The following is a 17,229-nucleotide window of genomic DNA, read 5'->3' as shown; positions in this document are numbered from 1 at the left end:
AGGCTGAATAGACATGGGGTAATCAGATGCAGGTGCGACTAATAAGACAGGTGAGGACAATCAGGGTTATCAAGACAAGAAGGAAACACAGAGAGGCAGGAAACCAGACAATACTACTAACACGGAACACTGAAGAAACACAAGGAACTAAAGGATATAAGAAAACAGAAGCACGGGGAGAAGACATTACAAAACATAACTGGAAACACTAAAGACAAAACGCGTAAAAACCAGGAATCATTCACACAAACAAAACAGGAAACAAACAGACAACATAAAAGGACACAAGGATACAGGGAAACACACTAAAGACCAGGACTAAATATGAAATCAGAAAACATTTAGACACAGGGAAACACTATAGGGGGAAAACATGGGAAATAAAAACAAGACAGGAAATCAAGACTAAATCATGGACAAATAGCTTACAATGTAACTTTCAAAATAAAGCTTATTGTTTTCTTAGTGCAAATACTCTTGATATCTTTCTGATATCATGGCGTAATACCATCACTGTACCACTACATCGCAATACCACTATAGCCTACATTAACATAACATGCATAATTTACCTTTCTGCTGCTACTGTCTTTCTGGATTACTTTGCTTGGTAGTTTCATTTTGTAATGTAGCATCATAGACCATAAATATTACATGCAGCATACACCCACAGGTTGCCATTAACATTACAGTATGAAATAACTCTCCTTACCTTTGTCAACCATATGAAATTGTTGAGTTAAATCATCTGCACTTTCTTAATGTCTTGTGACCAGACAAAAACTGCTGAATTCAAAAGCAGAAAAAAGGTTAAAAATAACAGGAAGTGCTCATCAACTAAAAACTGGCTAATTCTATTGAATTGGATTTACTAAAAATTCTCTTCATTTAGAATTACATAAACATAACGATAATATTTAATGCAACCAAAATTAGCAGATACTATCTCAAACATTTTTGTTTGAAAGTTACTTAAATAATTGCCACAAAATCAAGGACGCATTTATATTGAATACATTTTAATATAATAATATATTATACATATATTAAATATACATGTATATATTAAATTAAATGTACATGACTACTGAATCATTCATTACAGGGTATACTTTTTGTATTCTTTGCTTTAATAGTTTCGTTTTTTCCTTTGACCTTCTCTTATTTTATTAATAATGATGACAATCACGACAACAATCATTTTTGTTTTAACCATAAATCCACAAGAACCAGAAAAAAGAAGCTCACTGTGTCAGAGCAGACTGCTGCAGTCTGATCGGTTAATCAGGGTTCTGCCTGCACAGCAATCCTATCACAAGGCCAAGTGCTTACACACTGACATTACCTAAAGTGCTTTTTTAAAAGGTTGATAGAACAAATGGGGCTTTTTAACTTGGAAAACAGACTCCTTTTATATTGGATCTTCTGACTCATCCATGGGCTATAAATGTTATCAGTCATCTGATCAACATGACTGATTTTCTTCATTATCCTGTAATAACATTTCCTTCAGGTGATTTCCCAACAAAGAAATAAAAACTTCTACAGACAGTTGTAGGTGCAAAATATGTTGTTTACAACTTTGTTTTTTCATATTTCAGAAATCTATGTAATTGCTCCAAAAAAAAAGAAGATTTCACAACAACAGACTTTTTGTGACTTGAATTGAGATGAAACATTGCAGGCATAACCAAAATAATATAAGAAACCTATACCACAACCACTGATAAAAGGGTTTGTGCCAGTCTATCTGTTTACCTATCCAAGATGTGTAGCTTTTTAACGGTAACATGAGACTAAAAGCACATTCAAAGGAAAGTTAATCAATGTTTCCAACGTAATGGATTTGAGAGCTCTTAATCCCTTTAGTCTTTCTCTAGGCAAATCATAAGAAAATGACACCAACAAAGCCCACTACCCTGCTTTAGGCTACAGCAGGGACCGTTGAGTGGGAAGAGGTACAAATGTCCCATTTTCTGAAAGCTGCTTCTTTAAGAATAGTAAACGAGCAACTCCTAATAAAAGAGTGGACTTGTAATGACATATACAAATGATTAATAACCGGTGCAGAAGTCTGGGTATTAGAGCTGTTACAGGGACAAAATAGAGCAAGGTGCCATGCAACATCAGCACCATAAACGCAATCTTAAAGGGTACCGCCCCTTTTTTCATTGTCCAATCAGACGCGAGGAGGCTGACTTCCTGTTCAGCTCTTCCCTGTGCTGCAGCTCAGCTGACTTTACAGCCATGGTAAACAATTCAAAAAACCATATTATTTAACTCAAATTGTATTGTTTACAAGCCTTTACATTCACATGGCATTATCGTCGGATGATTTATACATGTCTTGTCTAACTGTTTACTTTAATTCGACGTATTTTTATCTGGTTTTTAAGCAGCTAGCAGGCTAAGCTAGTTAGTAGCTGTAATGATGGAGTGATAATGTTTAATAATGTTTAGTGTTTCATGGTGTCACAACATAACTGTGTCACAGTGAAGATATTAATTTTTGGCTTTTTGCAGCGATTCCGTTTCTGTGGAGATCTGGACTGCCCCGATTGGGTACTCGCTGAAATCAGCACTTTAGCCAAGCTTGTGAGTATTCATGTCAGGTTCAAGACATGCACCATTAAGAAATATTTTGGTCTTAAAAGACAAGCTTAAACGTGTTTTTTTCCTGCTGTACTTTTTTTAACAGTCAAGTGTTAAAACGAAACTCCTTTGTGCTCAAGTGCTGAAGGATTTGCTGGGAGAAGGCGTTGATGTAAGAGTTTAATATTCACACTAAATCAACTACAACATTGTTTATGCAATCTACTCACACTGATCGGGGCTGTCTGTTTTCTTTGTAGTATGACAAGATTTCAAAGCTTACTGCAGATGCAAAGTTTGGTAAGTAATCATCTACTGGTACTGGGTTAAGAAAACAGCATCAAAGTATGTCTTTGGATTAAAGGTGACTGAGCGTGAGTAGAAAGATGTAGATAATGTCGATGGTAAAAGAGATGGAAAAACATTATCCTCCACTATTTTATACTAATGTTCAATAATATAATATTCGGTTTTAATGAGCCATTCACAGTTTTGCTGTACCAGCTGTGTGTGCTTAGACTTGCATGGCTTAATCTTTAAAACAAAAAACAAGGAGGCGACACGTCATCGACCACAGACTACATCTCAAATCCTTAGTACTTCTCCTCCTCCTCCTCTCTTCCTTTCACCACATCCCCTCTTCTTACACCTCGTCCCTCTTCCCACTCAAATCCAGGAAGTGCGGATTATTAATGTGGTTTGTGTAAATTCTCAATCTGCAGTGAAACTAGGATCTATAGCTCACACACATTTGGAGAGAGAAAAGTAGTATGAATAGGCTAACATGGGGTTATATAGATACATCAAAAGTGCATATCTCTTTTTGTGTTATATTCCTCTTTAGCTCTTACTGCATTACAATCGAACTCAAATGCTTTACAGACAATCCTTCAACACTCAGAGCTGCATATATTTTACTGTTTTCTGACATGAACTCCTGACATCTCATCCTGTATCAGAGAGTGGAGACATTAAAGCCAGTGTGGCAGTGCTCAGCTTCATCTTCTCCAGCGCAGCCAAGCATGATGTTGACAGTGAATCTCTGTCCAGTGAACTGCAGCAGCTCGGTCTGCCTAAAGGTAAGTCCACTGAAGCTCCTCATAATTGGTCTTTAAAAGATGATTACGTTGGCTGATTTGAACTCACTCATGCGTAGACTTCTTAAAATTCATTTACTTAATGAACTGTCATTTTTCATGGCAGTCGGTAGGTTTAGATATTATTTTTTTTTAAGATAAGTTTTGATCAGAATATGAAGTACACGATGAATCATAACATTAACAATGAACTTATTTCAAAACAGAAACAGTTCTCAAATCAAAGCCTATTGTGTTTTTATGATGGCTTATAGCATTGTTTATTGTCAATTATGTAAGTCAAGTGCAGATGTATGAACAAACATTGTCCTCAGGCGGCCCTTGAAGGGGACACAGTACATTTCCAGTAAATCAGGAACAATGCTGCTGGGTTGGCTGAGCGAGGTGCATTGTGACTCTTGTGAATAAATAGAATAAATTACACAACTGAATCTTTGCCAGAGTAGGAACTATGTTATTTTGTCTTCTGATGTGAAGATATTAGCTTATTATACAGAGGTTAACTCCTTTTAACTTCTTTAATACCTTATGTTTCTCTTATTGGCCTTTTTAAATGCTTTAATAAAAGTTTTGATACTTTTGCTTATAAGCATTTTTAACCACACACATATCTTTTGTTATAGAACACACAACAGGGCTCTGCAAATCATATGAAGATAAGCACTCTGCACTGCAAGACAAGCTAAGAGAGACAAGCCTGAGATGTAAGTATTTCTATCTCTCTTGCTCTTTTCAAAGAGGAAGGCTAATTTAATCGCTGACTGAACACTGACCGTGGGGCTGCTGTCTGCTATGTAATGAATTTTCAGTAGGCCGTTTGGAGGCGGTGTCCTGGCGTGTAGACTACACTCTGAGCTCCAGTGAGCTGAGAGAGGTGAATGCACCAACGATTCAGCTGAAACTGCAGGCACAAGGAGCTGAGTCAGGCACCCCGGAAACAACTGTTATTTCTGTTTCTGCTGACAAGTTCAGAGTCCTGCTCGCAGGTAAATTCTGCAGCTTGTCAAATATTTTCGAAGACGAACATTTAGATTTTTTGAACATTTCAAAAACTTTATGATCCAGAATCATGTTATGATTAATATTTTCTTGCATGTGTTTCCACAGAGCTGAAACAGGCCCAGGCAATGATGAATGCTCTACAGTAAAGAGTGGGGGGACAAGTCAGACCACTGGACTAAAATGAGCTGATAGGCTGCCTAGGTGCCATACTCATATCCTGTCAGTGAAATATTTTGTAAGATTAAAGTCCTTTCAAATGTCATATAAATGGCATATGTATTGACTGATATGAAACTGTATTTTTTCTACCACGTTTCTAGAGTGGATGATTTGTCACTGAATTTTTGTACACTATTGTATAGTAATTAGTGCTTTTCTATTTGAATTATGTTGAAAATGTGTGTTTTACCTTCATATGCATACATCAAAATAAAACGTGTTAAACATGGCGGATTTCTAATTCTTCTTGGTTTCTGTAGTGCCATATCCCTGCGCTGTTCTGCACTGACAGACGGTTTACTCAATGTGTTTCCGCGAATATCTGCAGTTTATTTAGCTGTTTTCAAAGAATTGTTCGAAGGACACCGTTTAAAATAGAATACACGAGACTCCCGTGGAGAAAGCCACAGATCTCGCGAGATTTGCGAACAAGTTACTGCTACGCTGGTTGTTGCACAAGATGTTTGATAACATGCATGTTGTGAAAGCGTTGGGTTTGTGGCATACCATACCTGTCCACCGTGGCAATCCTGCAGAGAAATCTAAAGAAACTCCGTAACAAGCAACCAAGTCAACTAGTTAATCAGCGGTGAGTTAACCAGAATCTATTTAGTGGTTGTTTCCATTCATGCAGGTTAAAAGAAACGTACACTTTTTTTTGTACCCCAGAGTGTATTCAGGTGGATGCTTTCTCACACTTGTTAGAACCTGTGCAGTAGAAAAACTTCATGAGGTTGAGAAGACTGGGCTTCATAGTAAACTATGCACTCATCGTGACACGCGTGTCTGATGTTGTAAAGTCTCATTCTGTAGTCTGTGGCAGGATGTGTGTTACGATGTTATGACAAAGCATCGGATGCGTTTCGTGATTTTCGAGTCATGATAGTCTTATTGTGATTTAACCAATAAATACACTTGTCCTCTGTGTCTATAGCCTGTGGCTCTGGACGTTTGATTTTGTTCTGTAATATCTGCACAGCTACCTTTATGTTTTATATTTGCAGCACTGATTGATTTATTCTCCCAACAAAATGCCTGAGGGACCAGAGCTCCACCTGGCCAGCCTCTACGTGAACAAAATGTGCGAGGGTGTGGTGTTTACAGGGCAAGTCAGAAAATCTGACGTCAGCAAGAGTCCAGATGTGCCCTTCACCTGTGATTCCTATCGTATCACAGCCATTTCCAGAGGGAAGGAAGTAAAGCTCACACTGACACCCATGAAGAGTGATGAATCGAAGCAAAGGGTGAAGGCAAGGCAGGCTGACCAGCCAATGGACCTAGTCTTCCGCTTTGGGATGTCAGGTTTATTCCGCTTCACCACAGAGGATGAGTTGCCAAAACATTCCCACCTGCGTTTTTACACCAACGAGAAGCCCTGCAGAGTGCTGAGCTTCGTGGATGTACGCAGGTTTGGCAGCTGGCAGCCCAATGGGACGTGGCAGCCCACCAGAGGGCCTTGCATCATGTTTGAATACAACAGCTTCAGGTTAGTAATGCTTGAAGTGTCAGCTACACAACCAAATAACCACTGCCACACTGACCTGTTCATCATTTTGCAGGGAGAATGTTTTGTCACATCTGGCTGACCACGCTTTTGACAAACCCATATGTGAGGTTCTTCTCAATCAGAAGTACTTCAACGGTATCGGGAACTACCTGAGGGCTGAAATCCTTTTCAGGTCATACACTGGCACACGCATCATAATCCAGCAACGCAATATCCAGACATGCATTAGTGATGTTTTAATACTTAGCATTTTCATGGGATTGGGTGTAAACTATCCCCCAAAACACAAAGTTTGAATCAAACTAAAAAAGAGAAAGCTAGAAAACCTTCACATTTGAGAACCTGTTTGCAATTAGTTAGTTTTTTGTTTTTTTTTGGCTAAAATAACTGAACTAATAATATACATGTTTCTGGCAATACAGTACATTTTTTCATACTTATCTAATGATTCAAGCTCTGAACGATCAGTTTCATCTTCAATTTATTAAAGCCGAGTTTACACAAAGTTGTGACCTTGTATGGAAACCACCAGTGAGAGATATGGTCTTTATCTGTCTTTTATAAGTATAAACAGAGGTAAATAATGATTAGTAAACGTATCTAATGTCAATGCTACATTATTTTCTTTTCAAAAGGAGACACTTACAGAACAGACAGCACTGATTATGTGTCGAGGTCTGTTTGCCTCAGACTCAAAAAGGAATTACTTTCTTACACGCCTTTGTGTCTTACTTCCCATGGTGAGGCATAATAAAGAAGACTCACTTCTCAAACAAAAGAGCCTTTTTGTTTTCAAAAGAAAGGACCTTAAGTTGTGTGGGGTTTTCTTTTTTTTTTTTGAAGGTTGAACATCCCCCCCTTTGTGGCCGCCCGGACTGTACTGGAAGGCCTTGAGTCAGTCGATTCATGTGAAAAGGAGAGGCCTGTGAAAAATGAGAACCCGGACAAAAAGGTGAAAGGAGCCAAACATAAGAACTTTTTCTTTTTCTTTTTTATAAACCACCAGAGGATGACTTTTGTCTTTCTAACATTGCTTTTCTTTTCATGTGCAGCCGAAGTCAGACAGAACGAAAGGGAAAAAGGTGAAAGAGGAGACAGGTGACCTGCTCAGGCTGTGTCATACAGTTCCTCTGGAGGTCGTTAACATGGGTATTCACTCCCTCATTCATTAAAAAAAGAATCAGCCCCCTTCATTCTAAGTCAGAGCCTTTTGTTATCAGAGATAATCAAATGAAATCCAATCTCATACTGCCTGTTCTGAAACATTTATCAATCAGGTGGAAAAGGCTACGATCCCCAGAAGCAGGATTACTCAGAGTTTAAGGCTTGGCTTCAGTGTTACTACGTGGATGGGATGAAATCTATCCGAGACCACAACGGCAGAACTATGTGGTTCACAGTGAGTTCATTATGACTTTTCAATAACAATGATATGAGATCACAGTTTTCCTCCTCCCTGTCTCAGTGAGTGAGACTAGAGCGAGCTTTAGAGTGAATGAGAGAATACCAAGTGAATGTTTAGGCACATGACATAACTTTTTTGGATTATAATACTATTGCTCTTTTTTCAGGGAGATACAGGGCCTATGGCGCCTAAAGGTATGCAATTCTTTAAGCATATAAAATGTATCTAATAATTAATGCATCTAATCCAAACCAGTTTGTCTCTCACTACAGATTCTAAGTCACCCAAGAAAAAAAGTAAAGCAAAGAAAGAAGATGACCATGATTACACAGACAAGAAAAAGGTATACACACATCTTATTATTTGCTAAAAAAAAAACCCCTGATATTTAAAGAATAAACTCTTAATACCAGTTTCATTTCATCAGGTTACCAAGAGTCGCTCTGCAGGCGGTACAAAGAGAACAGCACTCAAGCAGGAAACTGTGACCAAAACCGCTCAAAAAGAAAAGAAGGCAAAGACAGAAGCCGGATCCAAGAGAAAAAAGACAGAAAAAAACAAAGACGAAAATTTCCCCCGTGATGAAAAGACCTCCGCTGCCCGAAGGAGGAAGGGCAGCAGTGCAGCGCCAAACATTTCAGGTGCAGAGACTTTGAAAATGGATAATTATAAGCTGGTTTCCTCAGTAGCCCTTTAGGTCCTGCAAACTTTTAGAAGAAGAGTGTTAATCTTACTGTTACTGTTTGTTGCAGGTGCACAGACTCGCAGTGGAAGAGTGACCAGACAGAGCAGCATTAACTAACCCTCTATAAAAGGACCATTTCTATGTTTTTACACTCTTGAATATCTATTTTTTTTTTAAATAAAATACATTTCTACAAATAGCTGTACACATGTTTTTTATTTATTTATCTTTGGGCTTTTGTGTCTTTAATGGAATGGACATTGGATGGAGCCAGAAATCAGGAGATAAGGTGACATTCAGGAGAGAAGCCACAGGTCTGACTCTAACTCGGGCCACCGACTAAAAAATTAAAGCCTCTGTATGAGAGGCGCAACCTAAGTGCTCTGCCATATGTGCAAATGTTCATTGATTTGATGGCAGGGTAACACGTTCTTTTACTGATTTATAAAAAAACTGAAAATGATTCTAAATGCTTTCATAATAATCAGAGTGAGTTTTCCCTGAGTCCCTGATTTACAAGACGAGGAGAAGTGAAACAATTTGAAATGGGCTGAAGCTGATGGTGATTCCCTCTGACGTCATGTGTGCTGGCTGGGCAGGATCTGGTCTCTCCAACAGATCACAACTGAAAGTTGAAGGGGAGATGGAAAAAAAAAAATAAACTTTTTTCTTAGAAGACAATACCACAAAAGATCCCAGACAGCAGTAAACTATAAAAAGAAAGAAATACTCACTGCCAAGCTTCCCGGACTGGAAGTGCAGTGCAAAGAGTTGCAGCCACGTGACTCCCGTGTGACTCATAGAGACGCAGTACAAGTGCCCCCTTCCTGTCCTCTGCCTATCATTGTAAATAAAGTAGAAACATCCATTAATGGTTCGAGTGATGCAAGTCAAGCGAGGTCACCTTTTTAAAAGGTTCACCTGTTTAATGGTCTCGAGGATCACGGCTGCAGTGCTGACGGAAAAAGCACTCCAGGGCTCGGTGTCAGGCAGGCACTGTATCGACCTCAGAGGGAAGTTGAGGTTGTAGGCGCACTGGATGACAGAGGCATCTTGGAAGGATCCTTAATCACAACAGAGATCATTAAAATATCCGCTGAGAAGACAGAGTTTTAGGGTTTATTGAGGATACTTATTTGAGGTACACTACCTGAGTGTGGCATAACTGCATAAGTAAAATGATGAGTCCCCATATCAGCATTGGCATCTGGGGCCTTTGGAGCTCGCAACCTGAGAGACACATCTGGTGTTAGAAGTATAAACAATTAACATTCAGGTAACATTAACAGTGATGCTTGTTTAACAGATGTAACTACACAGTGAAGAATCTCACAGGGACAAAGTCATAGTGTTCTTGTGGACTGAGTGGCCGTATTTGCAGTCATTCAGCAGCGCAACTCCGAAGTTGTGCTCCGACAAATCCGCCCATTTGTGACCCCAAACCTGAGAAGGAAACCGTGTTGATAAAACAGCATGGATTACATCAAACATGTCAACAACATAACTTTCGTTGCAATGATATTGATACTGATTCGGATGTCGGTGCGAAAACACGATCTTAAGTGGTTTTTCATAAAAGATGAACATTAAGGTCGTCTTAAGTTGTTTTATCCTGTTCTGCAGGAACTTCCTCCAGGTGATAAGAACTCAAGGAGGAACGAGGCCCATCTCTTAATAAGATCCCTGGGATTTTATAACAATGCCAAATGGTTCCTGCTTTGAGACTAGAACTTTCTGAAGTACAGCGACACAAGAGTGGTTCGATAAGCAATGATCATTCCCTATTGATTGAAAATTGGCAGCTTTTAGAAAACTCTTTCACAGACTCAGTCAGCAGACTCATTTTGCCTGACTGTCGACACTAGATCCAGACGAAAGTAGGCAGGACTTTATAACCCCTTGAGAAGTATCCCCATTGGACTAGAATTCGGTAATGCTGATTAAAAGGCTTGTACCTCAAATCTGGCCCAATCCCATGAGGTGTTTCTGTGTGTGGGTCTCTGCAGATGGCCAAACTGGATCTCATAGGTGGCATTGGGGCTGTGTACTCGCACAGGGAACTCCACCTTCAGGAACTTGTGGGACTCAGCCCATTTCACCTGGAATTGGAGGATGTATCAACATGCAGATGTTTTTTCATGGGCGTTGAAACAATTTTGAACTGTTGGATCAAAGATTCACAGAGACGTACCTCAGTGTTGAACTTAATGTAAGGACACATGGCATCCATGACAATCTCCTGTGTGAGGGTGCTCTTATCACTGATCCTGAGGGTGAAGCTGACCCTGCCTCTGAGGGGGTCTGAGGACAGCACATGAGCAGGCTGCACCACCTCCAGCACTGGCTTCCTATGGGGTAAACTCTGTAGGTTTTAGGCCTATCTATAATACCTGAAAAACAAGCTTACACAGTGATATTTGACGAGCTGTATGACACATAGATTTCACTGTAATGACGGACACCTTGTCTGCAGGTGGTAGTCCATGACATCCCAAGCGTCCCAGTACAGAGGGACATCATCAAACATGACAAACTGGTTCCCAGGACATCCCTCAGAGATGGCTTCTCTAAAACAGAGAGGTAGAGCAAATATGAACTAATAAATAATGATGCTTTAGAAGAAGACGGAAAGATATTCACTTGGGGTTCTACCTTACCTGTTTGTATTGATCAAACACAATGACGCCAATGTTCCATCTTTGCTTATAACAGCGTGTAAAATCCCGTTCTCCATGACGACAGTGCCGTCAGCCTGTACCATCACACAACATCTCTGTTAGCCAAATATGATTACATCGTAGCTAAATGAACTGAATGCTCTCTGGATGTGATACAAACTTGAACAGCCACAGAGACGGGAGCCACAGGCCGAGTGTCTTTGACCGGACACACACCCATGCTGGGCACATTCACCAGAGCTACAGAACAACAAACGCCACTGAGTGTCAGATATGCAGTTGTTAATAGGCCGACAACCAAATATAAATATCTCACATACCCAGAGCAGGTTTACCAGCACCCTCGTCAATTTGGATGACTTCATGGCGCGTCCACGGCAGAGAGTTGAACACACCAGCAGAGTCTCCTTTTGAGCCCAGGACTCCACAGGCATCAAGTAGCAGTGTAGCGCCGTCACTACGAATTTCTACAACACAGTGTGTTGACTTTATTTCTTTTGTAAAACAGCAAATTAATATATGTTTGATTTGAATGGACAGCTACTGGAAACTGTACCTTCATAATACCTGAGTGCATCCTCCACAACCAGCCCAATACAGCTGCCTGGAATCACATCATGAAACTGGTTTAGGAGAAGCAGCCTGGAAAAGGGAAACATGGTTTTAAATGAAACAATAGCAGAGAGTATTTATTGATTCAGACTCATCATTGAACTATGAAATGTGTGTCTGGACCTCCAGAGCTCCTGCAGTTTTTCCACAGGATACTGAAATGTCCTGTCTCGACACAGCGCCAGGCTGCTGGCTATCTCTACGTCATGAAGCAGCGTCTCACACTGACGGTTCCCTCGTTTAATCTGGAATCAGTAAAGCAATTGTGAAAGTAACGGCATTGAAAACTCAAATGTTCAATCGTTTAACACGTGACCTGCATTTAAAAATGTTTTATCCTTCATTTAACTGCAGCTGTCTCACACTTCACAAAAGTCACAAATGTACATTCTGAACGAATACTACACTTTTACTCCTGCTGTAGGTGAAGTAAGTGTTGATGAATAGGATTGGATTATTTGTGTTGTTAGCCCGCTTGTATGTAACAAACAAAGGGAAGGTGACACATACATGTACAGATAAGCTGTGAAGACAACTATTTATGAAAAGATTCAAACTTATGGTTGTTTGGCTTCATACTTTTTTAGCATGAAACTGGATAAATACTTTAAACTCTGTTCTGTCTTGTTTTGCTGTGATGGAAACTCACCAGTTGCCTCATATAACAGCCTATATAAAATGGGTTGGTTAAAATAAGCCTGGTCTTTTATTAGGGAAAATAAGTATTTATGTATTTAGCATGTATTCGTATTTATGAAAAGATTGGCTTTTCTCCTTTAAATGATGACTCTGAAAGGTTTCTTCTTCTACCTGTGCCTGTGTGGTGTAGGTGCCATTGTGCAGCTCCAGGAAGAGCTCTCCGGTCCAGGTGCAGAGCAGAGCTGAGTCACTTTGAAGCTGAGAGAAAAGCTGGTGAGGACTCGACGTCTGAACCCTGGGAAACACAATAATCAAAGATGGAAGTGACCACACACTGACGTCTCTGGTTACAACTCTCTTACTCATTCTGACTAATAGGTGACTGTATTGACTAGCATTGTAAAATAAAACCATAATGACATCAGTCGACGTAGCTCATACCCCTGTGTATTTAACAAGTCTGGATGACGCTGCTTCCTACAGTGTACGTGCAAACACCCCCACATGAAAACCTAACAAATCCCCCAGTGCAGGAAATGTCACTCCCTGCACAGATTGGGTTCGGTCGCTGAGTTAAAGTGTGGGACAGGAACTGACTTGGGAAGTCCATCTGTGTCCTGGACACGCTGCAGTCTGTCCAGCATGAGCTGTGTGGGTCCTCCCCCACCATCACCAAACCCAAACAGCACCGCGCTGTTGTTAGCTCTTCCTTTGTCTTTATTGTTTCTCACAGTTTTCACCAGCTGTGGACACAGAGAACCCAGATGACTGTAAGCTTGTGCAGGATTGTAAATATTCTTCTCACTGATTCAAAATTCACAAAGCCAAGTGAACAAAAAAAACTACAAACTCACGTCTTCAACCTTGCCCTTCATCTCGTAGGAATTTCCTGGTGGGAAGTGAGTTAAAACCTTGGAGCCATCCAGACCTTCCCAGAAAAAGGTGTTGTGCTTTGGGAAAGAGAAATCAAAAATGAAAATGAAATGGTATCCACTCAGTGTTTATTTGAAAACTGTTTGGTTGAAGTTCTTACAGGGAAGGTGTTGACCAGGTTCCAGCTGAGCTTCTGTGTCAGGAAGTTGGAAATTCCACATCCCTGCATTATTTGAGGAAGTTGGGATGAGTAGCCAAATGTATCGGGCAGCCAGAACTAAAAACGGAGATAGCATTATAGTTTCATACATTTGTAAAAACAAAAATGTACAGCAGCAGGAAACACAATACAGAGATTGCTCAACCCTCTACCTCTTTGCAAATGATCCCGAACTCCTGGTTAAAGAATCGCTGACCCTCCAGGAACTGCCGCACCATGGACTCACCTGAAGGCAGGTTACCATCCTGAAAGACAAACATGTCATTAGCTCTTTTTAGATGAAGATATCATGAATGTAGTAAGATTAAGTCAACAAGAAATACCTACGGCCTGTAAAAAGATTGACCATAGACATATAAAGGATTGTGTGTTAGATATTTAAACAAGATGTAACTGACATAAAAGAGGTGATAACAAAACAACTTGTTCAAAATGGTGAGAAATCATAAGAGACATTTTATACTATGAAAAAAATGACATCAGATAATGCTGAGAAATGTTTTCAGTAGTAAATGGATGATATGATACAGTGTGAAGTGTTTAAAGACTGACATCCAGATCCAGGATCCTTATACCGCCTTCTCTGTTTAAAAAAACATGGCTTTATTATACCTGTTGAATTATTACCCGTTACTTATTCTCGTCTGTTTTTCTTTACCCATCTTATTATGTCTTTTTAAACCATAGGTTAACACATTGTCATGGAATTTCTGTAATTCCTCAGTTAATGTGTAATGCTAATTCACTGTTGCTGATCTCAGTCAGAGCTCAGCTTTATCTAGACACCAAGGACAGCGGAGAGAGTCGTCGGCTCTTCCTGATATCTGCAAGGATGTCTGGGAGCGTTGTTGTTCGCTCCAGGGTTCTTGACGTCATAGATTAGTCTAGGTGGGTTAACGTGGCATGACCCTGATAATGGTAAAGTCTTTGGAAGTGTCTGGCAGTTAAGTTTGAGCATGACACTGAAGCACAAGTGTGATGTTGAATCATGTCTCCTGCAGTATTCATCTGATGTATAAACTTTCATCAACGTGAGCCATCTGAGTCTCGGGAGTCTTATTGTGTGGAGTCAACTCTTGATCATTTCCTCGACAAACATTATTATCTTTTTTGTGGTAAATCTAAAATCAATTATCAAAAGCTTAAACGTGAATTACAGGTTGAAAATTCAGGCTTACCATTTCCACCCACGTTCCCCCGACTGGAATGAACTGTCCTTTCTTGACGTAACGCTGAATCTGCGAGAAGAGTCCGGGGTACCAGCTCTTTACCCACTGGAACTGCTGGGCCTAGAGGTCAAAATTCAAAAGGAAAGCTCAGATTTTCTGAACCTATTTTCAGCTCGCACAGAGCTGTATTAAAGAGAAATTACCTGAGAGCAGGTAAAGACGAAGTCTGGGTTCTTCTCCATTAAACGAATCACTGTCACCCAGCTGCGGCCACATTTGCGAATCGTCTCTTCATAGGGCCAAAGCCAAGCTGCCAACAGAGCCATCAATATTAAAGAACTTCATTTGATAAAAACAAAGGAATGATGCAAGGTTTGGGTGTGCAATTCTTTTTAGTTTTCTTTTTTATAATCATTTTGCTATTACGTGTACTGTAGATGGATTTCTGGTTTGTTGGTTGATTTAAAATAAATAATGAAGAATAAGATTTACAGGAAGTCAACAGTTTGTCAGCTCAAATAAAAGAAATCAAACTTTTACCCGAGTCTATGTGGCAGTGACCCATGGCGTGTGCCGTGTGCTGGCTCTCTCCATTCTTCTGGCTGAAGAAGTTGTGAGCCAGGCTGCGAGCTTTCGGAAAAGTGCTTGGATCAAATGGGTCGCAGAGATTCACCATCTCATTGACAGTGAAGAGCGCCTGGTAGCCTCGTTGCTCTCCCTCCCCGAGTTCCTGTGAGGGGACAGGCAAAGATTTGAAACAGATCAATATTAACTTCAAATAAAGTCTAGAAATGTTGCGACGTCTACCTTTTGAGTAACTCTACCTTTACAATGTCAAGCAGCATCTCGAAATCAGTCAGCAGCTCTCGTACATCTCGGTTCAAAACCACCAGCTCAGCTTTTTGTACAGAAAACTTCCTATTTGGGTCTGGTGCTGCAATAAAGGTCCCCTGACCAGCGCCAAACAGCCCATTACAGGCAACCTCGACATAAAGGGTGAGACTGAAATGAAGAGAAAATATGAAGATTTTAGCTAAGAGCAGAGACCATTTTAGTTTCTAAAGCAGCCAACACATTTTAGTGATCTCACCTGTGCGGCTCGTCATCTTTCAGACAATCAGACAGGATGTAACTCGTTTTTTCTCCCTCTTTAGTCAGACCCTAAAATGTAAAATGTCTGTATGTAAAAGTGTAAAAATAATTTCAGCTGTGTAATCTGGGCCACTTTGCATCTGCTGCTCATTACCTGAACTGGCTGCTCATCTCTCCAAACCATTGCTTCTCCATCACTTTCCCACAGAAGATGGACCTCTTTCCCTCTCCAGGACTCTGGGATTTTCAGGGTCACTTTGAACCAGCACGTCCACCACCTTCAACAAGCATCAAAAGCTTTGGGTTGATGCCAAGAGCAGAGGGTAACTAAAGATGTGAGGTTGATCAATCTGAATATATGACTTACGTGGGTCCAAAGGTATCACCCACTTTATGAGGTGCAAAGATCTGCTGGACAGCTTCCAAGAATGTGATCCGTTTTGAGGACAAGAAGGAGTCGATGGACTCCAGTGGGCAAGAGTCTCCATAGAGTCTGCAGAGATGAAATCAGTCAAGAACTCTAATCAAACTCTGTAACATAGTCATGTAACCAAACTGACTAATCACAGCCTAAATCAGACTAGAAAAGGTCCATTTTTAGGATGTGGCATGAAACCCTGGCTGGGACGAGGAATACTTCCCCTTACATTGTTTAAGATGCTGTGAACAGGTCCGATCCAGGTACAGTACACAGGGTCCTATAATGCATGTCTTCAAATAAATGATTGTGGATATCAAAGGTACATTAATTTTCAACCTTATTAACTATGACTACATTTTAAGCTTTTTATTAGAATACATTTCAGCGTGTGCACATCTAGAAAGTCAGTGCAGTCAGTGTGATCACATATAACACAATAACCCTCTGCAGAAACTACCACACAAACCACAACACGGTGTTCGATCTGATTCTTCAGTTCATGTAGTATGGAGAAGCCTTACCGTCCTCTCAGGTTGCAATCGGTGAAATAAATATCAGAGATGAATTTCTCTGCTCTTTCGAGAAGTGTGCGCCTGTTTTTCAGCACAGGCTGATGATACATGACGAAACATTAAAAAAAAAAAACACCTGCAAGTTTTCACAACAGCACTCAAATCCCGGAAAGTAAACTGGATCGTCTGTAAACAAATTTACAGACGACCCGGAAGTGATACATGGTGGTTGTTGTACTTTCATTACACCGCCACTAGATGGCGCAGCTGTATAACAACCAATATTTACTGCATGTGTGTGCGTCCTCAGTAAGGACAGTTTCACCTGTCTGTATTTTTTTTTAACTGTCCACTTGGGTAAAAAAAAAAAAAATGGCCCTATTTTTTTTTTTATTAAAATTTTATGAATAGGTATTAAAGCTCTCTGCCTAAGATTAGGTTAAATTATTAATCAAATAGGACATACGTGATAAGACATGTCCAAGACTTGTCAAAGTTGTTATCAA

The 17,229-nt window shown here is 40.1% G+C and overlaps 3 protein-coding genes across 3 annotated transcripts; 2 read left to right on the top strand and 1 right to left on the bottom strand.

Annotated features, from left to right (window-relative positions):
• The first annotated feature begins 2,152 nt into the window (after nt 1-2,152).
• commd4 (COMM domain containing 4) lies at nt 2,153-5,139 on the top strand. Its single transcript, XM_079346423.1, has 8 exons — nt 2,153-2,250; nt 2,524-2,595; nt 2,699-2,764; nt 2,853-2,892; nt 3,552-3,671; nt 4,313-4,393; nt 4,499-4,675; nt 4,797-5,139. The coding sequence occupies exons 1-8, from the start codon at nt 2,248-2,250 to the stop codon at nt 4,835-4,837; spliced, it is 600 nt and encodes a 199-aa protein (XP_079202549.1). The 5' UTR covers nt 2,153-2,247; the 3' UTR covers nt 4,838-5,139.
• A 192-nt stretch (nt 5,140-5,331) lies between these two features.
• neil1 (nei-like DNA glycosylase 1) lies at nt 5,332-8,680 on the top strand. The gene is made up of 10 exons (XM_079347246.1): nt 5,332-5,499; nt 5,915-6,396; nt 6,470-6,589; nt 7,261-7,369; nt 7,470-7,566; nt 7,695-7,816; nt 7,989-8,016; nt 8,095-8,165; nt 8,250-8,463; nt 8,575-8,680. The coding sequence occupies exons 2-10, from the start codon at nt 5,942-5,944 to the stop codon at nt 8,622-8,624; spliced, it is 1,266 nt and encodes a 421-aa protein (XP_079203372.1). The 5' UTR covers nt 5,332-5,499; nt 5,915-5,941; the 3' UTR covers nt 8,625-8,680.
• Nucleotides 8,681-8,704: 24 nt separating this feature from the next.
• man2c1 (mannosidase, alpha, class 2C, member 1) lies at nt 8,705-16,896 on the bottom strand. The gene is made up of 26 exons (XM_079347245.1): nt 16,733-16,896; nt 16,158-16,283; nt 15,945-16,068; nt 15,789-15,859; nt 15,523-15,700; nt 15,239-15,428; nt 14,902-15,008; nt 14,708-14,818; nt 13,682-13,774; nt 13,470-13,586; nt 13,291-13,386; nt 13,034-13,179; nt 12,608-12,731; nt 11,921-12,042; nt 11,742-11,827; nt 11,506-11,652; nt 11,346-11,425; nt 11,165-11,259; nt 10,970-11,074; nt 10,699-10,855; nt 10,463-10,606; nt 9,841-9,950; nt 9,658-9,737; nt 9,429-9,571; nt 9,242-9,345; nt 8,705-9,132 (listed from the first exon to the last, which is right to left on the bottom strand). Exons 1-26 carry the CDS (start codon nt 16,831-16,833, stop codon nt 9,021-9,023), a joined length of 3,069 nt encoding a protein of 1,022 aa, XP_079203371.1. The 5' UTR covers nt 16,834-16,896; the 3' UTR covers nt 8,705-9,020.
• Nucleotides 16,897-17,229: the final 333 nt, after the last annotated feature.

This window comes from Symphodus melops, assembly GCF_947650265.1.
Source record: "Symphodus melops genome assembly, chromosome: 6".
NCBI classification, from domain to species: domain Eukaryota; kingdom Metazoa; phylum Chordata; class Actinopteri; order Labriformes; family Labridae; genus Symphodus; species Symphodus melops.
This window is presented reverse-complemented; position numbering and strand designations above follow the sequence as displayed.

Coding starts and splice junctions, on each gene's coding strand:
- man2c1 (XM_079347245.1), bottom strand. CDS start 16,833: ATGTATCATCAGCCTGTGCTGAAAAACAGGCGCACACTTCTCGAAAGA. Junction 12,043..12,607: donor CCTACACCACACAGGCACAG/GTAGAAGAAGAA, acceptor TACTGATTCCAG/ATTAAACGAGGGAACCGTCA. Junction 11,075..11,164: donor TGTTTGATCAATACAAACAG/GTAAGGTAGAAC, acceptor TCTCTGTTTTAG/AGAAGCCATCTCTGAGGGAT.
- commd4 (XM_079346423.1), top strand. Junction 2,765..2,852: donor TGCTGGGAGAAGGCGTTGAT/GTAAGAGTTTAA, acceptor TTTTCTTTGTAG/TATGACAAGATTTCAAAGCT. Junction 4,394..4,498: donor AAGAGAGACAAGCCTGAGAT/GTAAGTATTTCT, acceptor ATGAATTTTCAG/TAGGCCGTTTGGAGGCGGTG.
- neil1 (XM_079347246.1), top strand. CDS start 5,942: ATGCCTGAGGGACCAGAGCTCCACCTGGCCAGCCTCTACGTGAACAAA. Junction 6,590..7,260: donor AGGGCTGAAATCCTTTTCAG/GTCATACACTGG, acceptor TTTTTTTTGAAG/GTTGAACATCCCCCCCTTTG. Junction 7,817..7,988: donor GCAGAACTATGTGGTTCACA/GTGAGTTCATTA, acceptor CTCTTTTTTCAG/GGAGATACAGGGCCTATGGC.